The sequence below is a fragment of the Myotis lucifugus genome, unplaced genomic scaffold, assembly GCF_000147115.1.
Source record: "Myotis lucifugus unplaced genomic scaffold, Myoluc2.0 scaffold_90, whole genome shotgun sequence".
Lineage (NCBI taxonomy): Eukaryota > Metazoa > Chordata > Mammalia > Chiroptera > Vespertilionidae > Myotis > Myotis lucifugus.
The window spans coordinates 2,234,689-2,248,157 of record NW_005871138.1 but is presented as its reverse complement, the minus strand read 5'-3'; the positions used below and the strand labels follow the sequence as shown (position 1 = coordinate 2,248,157).

General features: G+C 43.8%; 1 protein-coding gene across 10 annotated transcripts in view; it reads right to left on the bottom strand.

Annotated features, from left to right (window-relative positions):
* Window positions 1–13,469, bottom strand: part of ZMYND8 (zinc finger MYND-type containing 8) — a 111,638-nt gene that overhangs the window by 60,155 nt on the left and 38,014 nt on the right. For 6 of the 10 annotated variants that reach the window (XM_023756170.1, XM_023756169.1, XM_023756174.1 and 3 more), the window contains 3 exons: window positions 6,312–6,530; window positions 3,259–3,372; window positions 183–275 (listed from right to left, as the gene is read on the bottom strand). In XM_023756170.1, coding sequence (XP_023611938.1) covers window positions 183–275; window positions 3,259–3,372; window positions 6,312–6,530 — 426 coding nt within the window. The remainder of the gene's footprint in view (window positions 1–182; window positions 276–3,258; window positions 3,373–6,311; window positions 6,531–13,469) is intronic. The other 4 variants (XM_023756172.1, XM_023756175.1, XM_023756177.1 and 1 more) reach the window with 1 other exon arrangement.

Genomic DNA, 13,469 nt, shown 5'->3' with positions numbered 1-13,469 from the left:
CAATCCCTGCAAAAATGTTATAGAAGAAGTTAGGGAATAAAAGTTCTTCCATCCCAATAAAAATTCACAGAGGAAACGTAGAGAAACCATGTTGAGATGGGACACGAAAAATGAGGGCGGATCCTCAGTCATCTAGACAACCGTGGGGTACACAACGGTGAGGTTCTCTGATGGAGGCCAACCTTTTCCAATGTACAAAGGTCCATGGGGTGGAAGATGTATTCTGCGTAGTCGGGATGCTGTTCCAACGGAACAGGCTTCTGGAATGCGTCTGTCTATAAAGGAAAAGACGTGCACACAGACACAGACCATTATTGCTGGGGAAGACCAAGCATTAAGGCCAGCAAAGCACTTTAAACTGGGAACAACTTTTCAGACAACAGGCTTTCAAGTTTTCACAAAGAATGACCCTGAGGAGCGCTCCAAATCGGTTCCCCTTCTAATTCTGCCTTTTTATCAATAATCATGGACCCAGCTGTGTTCTGGTTTTATTTGCTCCCTTTTCAAGATATATGCAAATAACAGGTCCTGTTCTTCTTATACAGGGTGGGGCAAAAGTAGGTTTGCAGTTGTTCCCACGGAAAATAACAACAAACAGTAATACGAGAATGAAGTCTGTGTTTCACGTACTCACAGCTGTAAACCTACTTTTGCCCCACCCTGTATTAAGATTGACAAGAACAACTATCAGTTCCTTTAGACCTGAACTTTGAACGAAGTTTATGTATACACTGCAAATACCCATAATCAAAACTGACTGAGGAGGAAAAATGACACTCCAAATAATGTTCCCAAAGTGCCAGCAGATATTTTGCACGTGGGGAAAAAAATTAAACAGCAAGGTTTTGCTTCTCCTTTAAAAAGCCCAGTTACCCTCAACACAGGAACTATGTACGTTTCTCATTTTGATCCATTTTCTTAAGCCCTACGTGAATCGGCTAAAAAAAATAAGCCTGATTTGTTGATGGGTGGTATTTAGTTATCAATAAAAAAAAAAAAATTAAAAGATTTAGTTATAAATACCAAAATATACCCAAGCAAGGGATCTGAGTGAATTACCATTTGCAGTCAGCTGAGCCCTTTTATCCAGAATGAATGAGTGACCATTGTAAGTTTAAAAGATGCTACCTACCACAGCCCTAGCCAGTTTGGCTCAGTTGGTAGAGCGTCAGCCTGCGGACTGAGGGTCCTAGGTTCGAGTCCGGTCAAGGGCACATGCCCGGGTTGCAGGCTCGACCCCCAGTAGGGGGCCTGCAGGAGGCAGCAGATCAATGATTCTCTCTCATCATTGATGTTTCTCTCTCTCTCCCTTCCTCTCTGAAATCAATAAAAATATTTTTTAAAAGATGCTGCCACAAAAATCAGCAACTTTCTGAACTGATTGATTTTATATCAAACAATTTATGTGAGAAATTAACACCCTATCCCATTTTTCTTTGTGGTTTATCATTCTACAGTGTTGACAAGTCTACATAATTATTCTTCTGAAACAGTCCTCAGCAGATATAATTAATCCAGCCTATGAAAAACAGGAAGTAATTCCTTGTCACTAAAAATAGAAAACTCCATAGTTTTAAAAAATCTGTCTTTTTAACCAAACTGAGGCTATTCACTTTTGCTTCCATTGATGAACATTTTAATAAAGAGAAAAATAGATTACAATTTAGCAATACTTAATTGGCACACTCTCAATCTTTTTCATCATAATATCAAATTTCACTATGTCGCCTAACCGGTTTGGCTCAGTGGATAGAGCATCGGCCTGCGGAGTGAAGGGTCCCAGGTTCGATTCCGGTCAAGGGCATGTACCTTGGTTGCAGGCACATCCCCAGGAAGGGTTGTGCAGGAGGCAGCTGATCGATGTTTCTCTCTCATCGATGTTTCTAACTCTCTAACTCTCTCCCTTCCTCTCTGTAAAAAATCAATAAAATATAGTAAAAAAAAAAATTCACTATGTGAAAACTCAAAGCTAAAGCATACTTTTTAAAAAGAAATTAAACCACAGTGGTTACTAAATATTCTACATTTCTATAGATTCATTGGACTTAGAAAGCAAACTCCAAAGAGTCACAAAGGTTCACTACTGCTGCAAATGAGAAAAAGAGAACTCCATCCTCAAGTTTCTGTAGGAAAAATTTCATAATATGTTGATTATAATGGCATGATATATGGATTATTTTTAGAAGAAAGGTATTTTACTGCCATCTTCCTGAAAACTATCACAAGAAATCTAAAACCTCCTTGGCTATGATCAGACTGGCATTCAGGAGGGAAACCAGGTGAAGTGCGCAATTTGCCAGCCGACTGTGGCAGCCCTGCTTCCACACAGATTTCTTCGCCCTGGCCGGGTTGCTCAGTTGGTTAGAGCGCCATCCCAATACGCCAAGGTTGCAAGTTCGATCCCCAGTCAGGACCAACCAATTAATGCGTCAATAAGTGGAAAAACAAATTGATATCTCTCTATCTCTCTGTCTCTCTCAAGTCAATAAATAAAATTTTCCTTACGGGGAAGGGTCCGTACATCAAATCCTATTTCAACATTGAAGGAACTAATCAAATTCTCACCCTTTACGGGAAACCGCATTGGTTGAATTTTACTTGAAGGTTTCATCATCAGACCTTGATTATAAATCAACTGGGTTGTACTCAGGTCTCTCATCGCAATGGAAGTTTACCAGCTCACGTGGGAAGGAGTCAAATTCCCCTTACTCGATGGGGTAGGAGGGCGTTTACACTACATAACCAATCAGAATTTTAAATCCCCATCAAGTTCTCCACTATATGTCATTTCCCAACTAAAGTCCTGAGGACACAGAGTGCTCATTACAGAGAACTGAATGCTGTCATAACTTACATTTCATTTCCAGATGTTTGAATTCAGGCATGTAAGAAGGCCTAAAGAGCACACATAGCTAAAGCTATTATGGAATAAGAGTTTAACAGAACAGCCCAACTGGCATGGCTCAGCGTTTGGGCATCGACCTATGAACCAGGAGGTCACGGTTCGATTGATTCAATTCCCGGTCAGGGCACATGCCTGGGTTGCAGGCTCAATCCCCAGAGGGGGACATGCAGGAGGCAGCCAGTCAATGATTCTCTCTCATCATTGATGTTTCTCTCTCATCCTCTCCCTTCCTCTCTGAAATCAATAAAAATATATTATTTTTTTAAAAAGATAGATTTTTTTTAAAAAGAGGTTAATAGAACAAAAGTCACTACTTCCATTTACACTTATACCACGAGGAACTTTCTTCTTACCCCTGGCTGTTTCATTTTCTGAATGGCAAACTTGAGCAGGTAGGACAACTGTTCGATGGTGAGCATTGTCATAGCTTTGCTCTGGGTCTCGATGCATTCTGCTACTGTAATCTTCTACAAGTCAAACCACACAGAGGGCCAGTTAGGGAAAAAGTTACTATCCACAGACTGATTTCCTTTTCCTCCTAACTTTCCAGTTAGCTCACACACAGAAGGAAATAATTTCCAAGTGAAACGATAGTTGTTTCACTTGACAAGGACTCCAATCTACTTGGAGTTTACTGGATCAATGGATAAAGGTCAGAAGCACACAAATCCACTGACTACCTTATCAGAAGTGCTCTGTGCTCATGAAGATGACAGAATCTGAGAAAGATGCTTGCAGCTAGGCAGGGACCTGAAAATCGCCATCATTACAATCTTGAATTCCAAGAATGGGATAAGAGAAAAGGCCACTGATGCTTTCAGGGTAATCTCTTCATATAATGAATCAACCACTTATCTTAATGTTCCTAAGGTTCAGGGCTATCTGTCAGGAAATTGACAAGGCATTCACCCAGTGACATCACTGAGAGAAAGCATGAATTCAAGGGATGGTGGTGAATAATAAATATGACTTAGTTCTCTATCACCACTGATGGGAACTCGCTTAGGACACTGGCAAACTGCACAAGAAGCACAGCCTAGCTGTTTAGCTCCATGGGCAATAAATGCCACTTTGTGAGGGAAACTCCCATCCAAGAAGAGACCCGGAGAATGCCTGAAACTGGATTCTGCCATGTAAATCTGGTGGTGCTACGTCTCAGAGCTTCAGCATCCTCGGGCGGCAAAGACAACAAAAACAGCCAGGCTGATGATGGCAGGGAACGCTCCTGAACCATCTGTGTCGAGCGAGCTGAGAAAGTTTTCTCCAATTAATTTGGATTTCATTTCCATTCTTCCTGTCTCTGGATGCTCCAAAAGGAACTTGCAGATGTGCCTGGTTGTCGAGGAAAAGGGCAACACAAAGAGGCTCTGAAGCCGAACACAGTCCATGACGCAAGTCTCTAATTGCTTGGCTACCAGCTGACGGCCCTACCAAGTCACCCCGCAAGGAAACTGGGGCTTGAAATCTTAGACACAGCACTCCTGTTTGTTTGAATTCCCGTTCGTTTCCAGGTAACCGATCCCTGGCGAACACTTGGGTTGCGTGCTCAACTGCCATTCGCCTCCTCTGCCCCCTCCCCCCAACCTCTTCCCTTCCCTCCTGGCTGGCAGTGCCCGGTTCCCACGATAGAGACGGAAAGTGCCAGATGTGCATTTTTCAAGCCTTTTTTGCATAAGGACTGGTGATCCAATCCTGACCAATGAACCGAAGAGCAAGTGTGCTTGATAAAAAGGGATGTGAAGAGAGACACTCCTTTTAGGGGATTTTTGTTAGCCACTGTCATCAAATCCCCAGCAGCCATCGTAGGGCCATGCAGGGACACACGGCCCTAATGATGGAACGGAAAGAGTCTGGCTCTGAACAAACGCTGGCCTGGCCCTGCCCTGGGTTTTTCCTACACATGCTAATAAAACCCTCTTGTCTCTCTGTCACCTTTCATCAAGATCTATTGTTTGCAGCAAAAACATCCTCTCCGAGCCACTATCTTTTTTGCAAAATGAAGGAAGGGAGGGTTGGTCAAGACAAAAGGAAATAGGTGAAGGCTCCAGTTCCCACACTAAATGCAGAAGAATGAGGTGAGGCTCTGACCAAGAGGGAGTAGCTGAGGAAAACGTGCCCTGCACATCTCTCCATCTAGAGCAGCGGCCGCCAACCTTTCGGACCTCATGGACCACCAGTGGTCCGCGGACCACCGGATGGCGACCGCTGATCTAGAGTAACCCAAAGAGAACCAGAGGCCATCCTTTGCAATTTCAGGGGCAGAACACCATTCAAATGTCACCATCCTATTGGATGAAAGTCTAATTTCTTATATTTCTCCTTTTCCTACACAAAGTGGCACCACAGACACTATCCTATACATAGCTTGCTTTTTTTCCCCCACAAATAACATCTGGGTGAACTTTCCATTTCACACATAGAAAGCCTCCCTCGTTTGAGATCTAATGCCAACAGATCCTTTGGATCACGTGACATTCCACAGGAAATGATTCTATAGACGACATTATTTTCAGCATTTTGAAGAGCATCCTAGTTGGAAGTCACCAAGAACAGAAGGCACTTCAGAACAGCGGAAACCACCCCAACTGTTTTAAGGAGTGTTTAGACTTTGCTACAAATGAAATACAACATTCCCTTCACTGTGCCAGTGCGCGTCTTTCTGCCTGGGGTCCTGAACTTGCTGCCCCTCTGCCTGGAGGGTCTTCACTCCTCCTCTTCACGTCTTTCTCAAATCTTAGTAAGGCTTCCTGGGTCTCTTCATTTAAAATGGGAACACCCTGCGCCCTCCTCACTCCCTATTCCTCATCGTCAATTCATTCTCTCCAGAACACTCTTCCTCTAACACACTGTACGTAACTTTATGTAGCCTGGTTCCTGCCCTTTCCTCCTGAAAAGAATGTGATTCTTGCCTCTTTTTCTTTACTGCTGATTCCCTAGCACCGAAGGAGCACAGAAGAAGCAGATGTTGCCAGAACAGAAGCATCAGATGGCAACCACACAGAATATACAACCAAAATTGGTCTTCCTAGCGTGGCTACTGCCGATGATTCAATGATGAAGCAGGAGACAACATCCAAGAAAGGGAAAAATAGCATGAGATCTTTTCAAAATCGGTAAAGATGCATAAGTTAACCTCTGGAATGTTCATTACAGAAGAGAAGGTTGCGGATCTCAAAGCGATCCAAAGACCCATGAGGAATCAAAAAGAATGTCTTTCCAAGAGGCCACTTGGACCAACTGCCAATGTTGGTCCAAAAAGGAGATGGATGACCAGGATAGAGCAGGTGGAAGGCAAGAAATTTCTCTTTTCCCTGCATCTCGATGATTTGAAGAGTTAAAAATATAAGGGAGAAAGAGAAAGGAGAAGAAACCAGGCAGAGAATGCATTCATTCATCAGAAACTGACCTCACATTCAGGACAAAACCAGTCCCCCTCTGGTTCCGATGTCAGTCTCAGACACTTAGCGTGATAAACCCGGGGACAGAGCTCACAGCAAAGGACTTGGCCTTCCCGGTGACAAACCCAGCAGTAGAAATCATTCCGTCCATCCTGCGGTACAACATCAACAGGGTCTGTGGTGAGTGGCTGCTTCATATAGTAAAACGGACCATGTCTTAGTTCTGACTGAAATGTAGGCAAGAAAGACAGGTTTGGTTTCAAAACAAATGTGCATTCTCAAAAGGAATTTTAACAAACACATCAAGAAACAACAAAAGACAATTACAGCATTTCATACATTAATTAAAAAGCCACCCTGGATTACACTACTCAATACATGGTTTACATATTAGGATGTTTTTCTTGCTTCTATTTTAAGAGGACATAGATTAAAAAACTAATGTCTAAGAATTAATTGGCAGCCCTATAGCAGGATAGCAAAATGGCTACAACCCAGGCATACCCGAGTTCAAATTTTAGCTCTACCAGCTACATGACCCTGGACAGGTCTCTTAACCTCTCAGCTTCAATTTTCTCATCTGTAAAATGGGTACGATAATACTTAACTTCATGGTATTGTGGTTGGGATTAAATGGGATGATACAATGCATGCATTTAACACAGTGCCACCATTACTAATATTGCTGATATAGTTAAGAGCCCAATATATGGAAGTCTAAATGTGCAAAGCCAACAAAATAATGTCAGTTTGCCCTGGGATTCTTTCAACATCAGGCTTTTGGAGAATAGATCCATTGGATTTGAGTCACCAAAGAATGATCACCCATTTTTTACTAGTACGTCTACCCTGAATGCATATAATAATACTATGAGCCAACAAGAGGCTTCCTGAAGCCGTGATTCTTAAATATGGTAGGTCCCCATCGACCAGGAGCTACATCACCTACTTAGGACCAACAATGGCAGAAAGATGAGATGGGCAGCCAATTCACAGGAGCCAGACCCCATCTTATCCCGAAATACCAAGAGCAATAGTTCCCTAATGATATAATATAGAATCCAGCAAAGCCACACTCCAAACACATAAAATCCCTCAGATGAAACTCATTAGGAAAATGTCTATCGGAAACCAGTAAGAAATCCTGCTTTGGAAGTCGATAGTCTGGTGGTCAACTGGCCGTGTGACCTTAAGAAGGCTCCTCAATCCACTTTCGGCCTCGATTCCATGCACAATGGCTTAGTCACAACCCTAGTACCTAACCTCTGAATAAACCTCCTTGTATAACCTCCTTTTTCTTGTTCTTCATTAAAACATTACAGTTTCCTCCATAAAGATCTCATATACTGGTTAGAGACTGCATAATGTTTGTTGGTACTGTTAATGGCATCTTTTTCTATTATATTTTCTAAATAGTTATTGGTGGTACACAGAAATGCTGCTAGATTTTTTAATTGTCCTCACATATAAACAGTTCTAATACTTTATTGATTAAAAAATCTTATCTCTGAGGCACTGGCCAGTGTTTTTCATGGTTAGAATGTTGACCCACACACCAAAAGGTCAAGGGTTCAATTTCCAGTCAAGGGCAAGTCCCTGAGTTGCAGGTTTGATCCAGTGTGTGAGATGCAACCAATTAATGTGTCTCACATCAATGTTTCTCTCTCCCTCCCCCTCCCTTCTTCCCCTTCCCTCCCTTCCTCTCTCTCTAAGAATCAATGGGAAAATATAATCAGTGAGGATTAACAAAAAAAAAACTTATCTCTGAGTAATGTCAGTTTTGTCCGTTCATGCCTCATATCGTCACATTTCTTTTCTTTTTTCCTTATTTTTTAAAAATATTTTTATTGATTTCGGAGAGGGAGAGAGAAAACCATCAATGATTAGAGATAATCACTGATCGGCCACCTCCTGCACAACCCACACCTGGGATCAAGCCCACAACCTGGGCATGTGCCCTGACCGGGAATCAAACCGTGACCTCCTGATTCACAGATCTACACTCAACCACTGAGCCAGGCTGGCCGGACTTTCTGGCTAGAACCCCCAGGATAATGGGGAAAAGTGGCCAAGATTGCAGGCACCTAGGTCTTGTTCCTGGTTTTTATTATGAGGTTTTAATGCTCTCAAATGCCTGCTCTTCCTTGATAAAGAGCCTCACAGATGCCTGGCAGATCCTCATTACCCAATCCTTCTAAAGCTCCTACTCTCGTTTCTACTAAGAAAACAACTAAGACTTTCAAGAGTGATTGCACTGAGGGGTGGGGGAGGATGCAACAAGGAAAGTAGAGGATTATTACTTCAAGGTAATGGCACCAAACCTAGGGACAGAGGTAAGCTAGGGCTCTAAAACCTGGCTCCCCGATGGCCCACACGGGGACATGTTATATACAGGAAAAATTAATTATGGTTATTAAATATTTTTAAAAAGAATAAAAAATTAGAGAAATAAGAAAAAGTTAAAGGTCCAACAAGATAGAAAATCTATCTTGTTATTCTCTGATTAAATTGGCTCCCTAAATTTCCATATGTATTTGAGTCAGTGTCTGAACTGTTTGTCTGTCTGCCTATTGACAAACCAGTAACGTGTTTCCATTACTGGTTTAATAAATCTTATATGGCTACTGTTCATTCAAAAAGGAAAATAAAATCCATTGACCAGAAAATAAAAATCATGGTGATTTAAGGGAGTTGGGGTCCTGGGCTGTACTGATTGGTTGATCTTGTATCAGGTCCTGATGTCAGTCAACCAAGGCGTTTTTCTGTCTATAGTTTCATGATGGTGTGATAGGTAGTGTTGATCCACTTTCATGGGCCTGGGGCATAAGACATCTCCAGCTTCCAAAAGCAGAGCAAATTCTCAATCTAGGCCTTTTCAATTCCTCATTTCTCATGCTGCAAACAAAAGTGCCATAGGCAGGGGGCGCCCGGTCACAGACTGCCATCTAGCCTCCATTTCCAAGACAAAAGGTCTTGGGCAGCTGCTAGGCAGGGGCCTGGTGGCAAGCCCCAAGCCAGGATCACCAAACCCACAGGCTAAAAAGCCCCAAGTTAGGGACCAAAACTGTTGCCTGACTAAAGGGATCCATTTGCCGAGCACATCAAAGCCCAATAAAACTCGACAGGCGTTTGCAGCCAAAAAAGTAGGCTTACTCGTTTAAGAAAATGGCTCCAAGCCCAGAGACACAGATAAGCCAGTCCTCTAAAACCTGGCTGCAGGGAATACATGGCTCTTGAGCCCAGTTATGTCCCTGTGTCACTTCAACAGTTAAGACAGACCATTTACTTGGTTTCCAGAGAGTAAAACTGCTCCGATATTCTTCCCACGTTATGGTTTTCAGCATACTGTCACTCACACCATCTTCACTTTATCCTCACAACCACCCAGAGGGGTACTCGGGGTAGACACTACTAGTCTTACTTGGTGAGAAAACCAGGTTAAAAAGACTTCTCTGGGAGAACTGGATGGATAAGGTGAAGGGATTCAGAAGTACAAATTGGTAGTTACAGAGCAGTCACAGGGCCCTGGCTGGTGTGGCTCAGTTGGTTGAGCATCGTCCTGTGCACCAAAAGGTCACGGGTTTGATTCCCAGTCAGGTCACATGCCCAGATGGTGGGTTTGATCCTCAGTCAGGGTCAGGGTGAATGCAGGAGGGAACTGATAGATGTTTCTCTCTCTCTTTCTTTCTCCCTTCCTTTCTCTCTAAAATCAATAAAAACATGTTTTTTTAAAAAAATAAGTCACAGGGATATAAAGTACAGCATAGGAAATAAATATAGTCACTATATTGTATTGCTAATGTATGGTGCCAGGTGGATACTTGAAATATCGGGGATCACTCTGTAAAGTTTATGCTTCTTCTAACCACTACGCTGTACACCTGAAACTAGCACAAAATTATATCGAATGTAAACTGTAACTGAAAATAAAATTCAAAAAAAAACTTATCTGAACTTTCTCCTGTCCCTGTGCCCCCTATAAGAGGATGATGGATGCAGAAGAGATTCTGATTGAGTGAACCCTGAGAGAATATTCTCTGTAGTTCAAAAATAATTTCTGCTTAATGCATAAAGCTGGAGGGGAAAAAATCTGGGCATTAGGAAGACACGAGAAATATACCAGATGGGGGCACGAAAAGGTAACCTTATCTAGAGCAAAGGCTCTCAACTTCCGCACCAGTGATATTGGGGCCAGAAAATTCTTGGGGTGGGGGGCTTTCCTGCTCACTATGTAGTAGCTATATGTAGCTCACTGGCTAGATCCAATAGCATCCCCCATACACAAAATTCTGTCAACCCAAAATGTCTCCAGACGCTGCTAAATGTCCCTTGGGGAACCAAACTGCCTTCAGTTGAGAGACACTAATGTAGCAGGTCTGTTTGGGTTTCTTTGGGTGCTTAGAAGAGGAGAAGAAAAGTTCTATTGAAAGATAAACTGTGGCCCTAGCCGGTTTGGCTCAGTGGATAGAACATCGGCCCTCAGACCGAGGTTCCCTGGTTCAATTCCGGTCAAGGGCCAAGTGCACGAGGCAACCAATCGATGTGTCTCTCTCCCATCAATGTCTCTCTCTGTGTCTCTCCCCCTCCCTTCCACTCTCTCTAAAAATCAATGGAAAAATATCCTCTGGTAAGGATTAGCAAACAAAAAGAAAGATAACCTGTTATATCAAGCAGGCAGAACTATCTCTAACCTGAGTGGGGTCTTCCAGAATGCTCTTGTGGCTTCTGCAAGACAGCAGAAAGCCATAGTTCAGTGCCTGACTTCCTTTCAGTAAGCTGACGGGAAAATTCGAATATGGCCGCTGATCTCCCTAACTGGGCAACCCAAGTCCTTTCTATAGCACAGAAGCCAAAGGTTTGCCACTTCAGACAGTAGGTTTCCCCATGCCCTTGCCCTGCCCCACACCGGGGTGGGGCGCGGGTGTTCCCGGGAGGGTCGCCAGGAGTTGGGCATCAGGCTGCTCCAATCTTTCAGGAGATCCCATCCTTTCCTGATCCAGGGACGCTGCTGCTGAGACCTAGCTGCCCGGTAATCTTGTCAATCAGATATCTGCCTTATCTGCTGCTTGTAAATGTTTCCTGCTCCATCATAATCATCTGATAACCAATATGGAACATTTAAAACAGGAAAAGCAAATCACTTCAGGTTCACCCCCACAAGCGTAAGGTGTGTTACCAGCCTGCTGGGAAGGCAAACAGGTTGCGACCTGTGTTATGACAGGATGATTGCAGGCTCTGTAAGCAAATGTTCCGATTTCCCTGCTTCTCCCACAGGTGGGCTCAACAAGAAAATAGACAGGCTTGTTCATTCATTCCTGCAATGCCTGAGTCTACACCAGGAGCCGCAAACTTTTCACAATATGTAAATGAATGAATGTGGCTGTGGGCCAATAAAACTTTACTTACAAAAACAGGCTCAGAATATTGTTAATAACTATAGTTTGCGACTACAGTTGTAATAAGTATAGTTTGCAACCCCTGGTCTGCCTAAGCCAGAGAATGGATACTCTGGCTATTGTGTAAGCATAGGGTACATGGGGGGGGGGGGGGGGGGGGAGTACCACAAATCCAAATTCCTACAGGGGCCACGTAGGTAGGTAGGTAGGTAAATAATAAATAAATGAATGAATGAATGAGTAAATAAATAATAAAACAGTCCTCTCTCCAGCTTTTGTTCTCCCGCATTGGTTAAAAGCATGGGTCTTGCAGTAAGATGGACGACCTGGTCTTGGAGTGTGAGGAATGGCCCTGGCATTCAGCCTGGACTCGGGGAGACAGCAGGAGGGGCATAGCTCATGCCCACCCTAGGGGAGCACTTCCCCTAGGCTCCAGGGCTGAGGCAGCGAGGCAGGCACGTACCACGGTGCCACCTGACCTGGTACAACTGCTAATACACTGCCCCTGTCCAGCAAAGGACTTCTGTGAACCTTTCTCGTTTTTAAGACAATGCATGGACCCAACAAAATAAGTCCTAGCCACCCATTTATGACATGTATACACCCTGTACGTGAGGAGGGGATTTCTCTGCCATATCTGATCAAATATACACCTAAGGCCTTTTTGTACAAGTCTGTTAGCAATTATTTCTAAATCCTTTGATGAGGGAAGGAGGAGGGAGGGAGGGAGGGAGGGAGGGAGGAAGGGAAGGAGGGAGGGAGAAAAGGAGGGAGAGAAGGAGGGAGGGAGGGAGGGAGGGAGGGAGGGAGGAAGGGAAGGAGGGAAGGAGGGAGGGAGAAAAGGAGGGAGAGAAGGAGAGAAGGAGGGAGGGAGGCAGGTAGGGAGGGAGGGAGGGAGGAAGGAAAGGAGGGAGGGAGAAAAGGAGGGAGAGAAGGAGGGAGGGAGGGAGGGAGGGAGGGAGGGAGGGAAGGAGGGAGGGAGGGAGGGGGAAAGGAAGCTTGGGAGGGAGGGAAAATCTTCCAAAAGGGCTCTTCAAACTCAAATGACCCAAGAATTAAAGGGAAGATGGTATTTTGCAATCTAGGCCTCATGTCATTTGGGGACAAGGTATTTCTACTGCAGGGTGCTTGGCAACCGGACCTGCTCCACGAAATGCCAGGAGCACCCTTCCAGGCTTTGGGACGTCCCCTCCAGCAGTCCCAAGAAAAAACACCTACATGTTCATGTTTTTAGGGGTGAAACCACTGGACCAAGAGGCATTAAAAATTAATTATAAGCATTAGAATACTTTTTCCCAAAAAAAAATAAAGTATGTTTTTAAAGCTTTTCTTGAAATTCCCCCTAAAAGTATTGAATCCCCAATATATGAAAAATGGGTGAAATGGGCTTCCAACTTAAAAACTCAACCTGTATCTCCACCTGCTAATAAAAAATTGCTACCAAAAATGGAAAAATATGGGGGGGGGGGGCGGTGTTTATAAGGCCAGAATAGCTTTCCCCCTTACGGACCCTAGAATACAGAAGAGAAATAAGAGTGAAGCCCTAGCAGGGTTGGTTCAATGGATAGAGTGTCAGTCCACACACTGAAGGGCATAAGGTCACTCTCGGTGTGCTGTCAGGCTTATTCGGGAAGCCATCGAGGTTTGTCTCACATCAAGTTTTCTCTCTGTGTCTCTTCCTCTCTTCTACGCTCTCTCAAATCAAGAAAAAATATCCTTGGTGGGGTTACCCCAAAATAAGACCTAAATGAGGGGGAAAAAGGAAGGGGG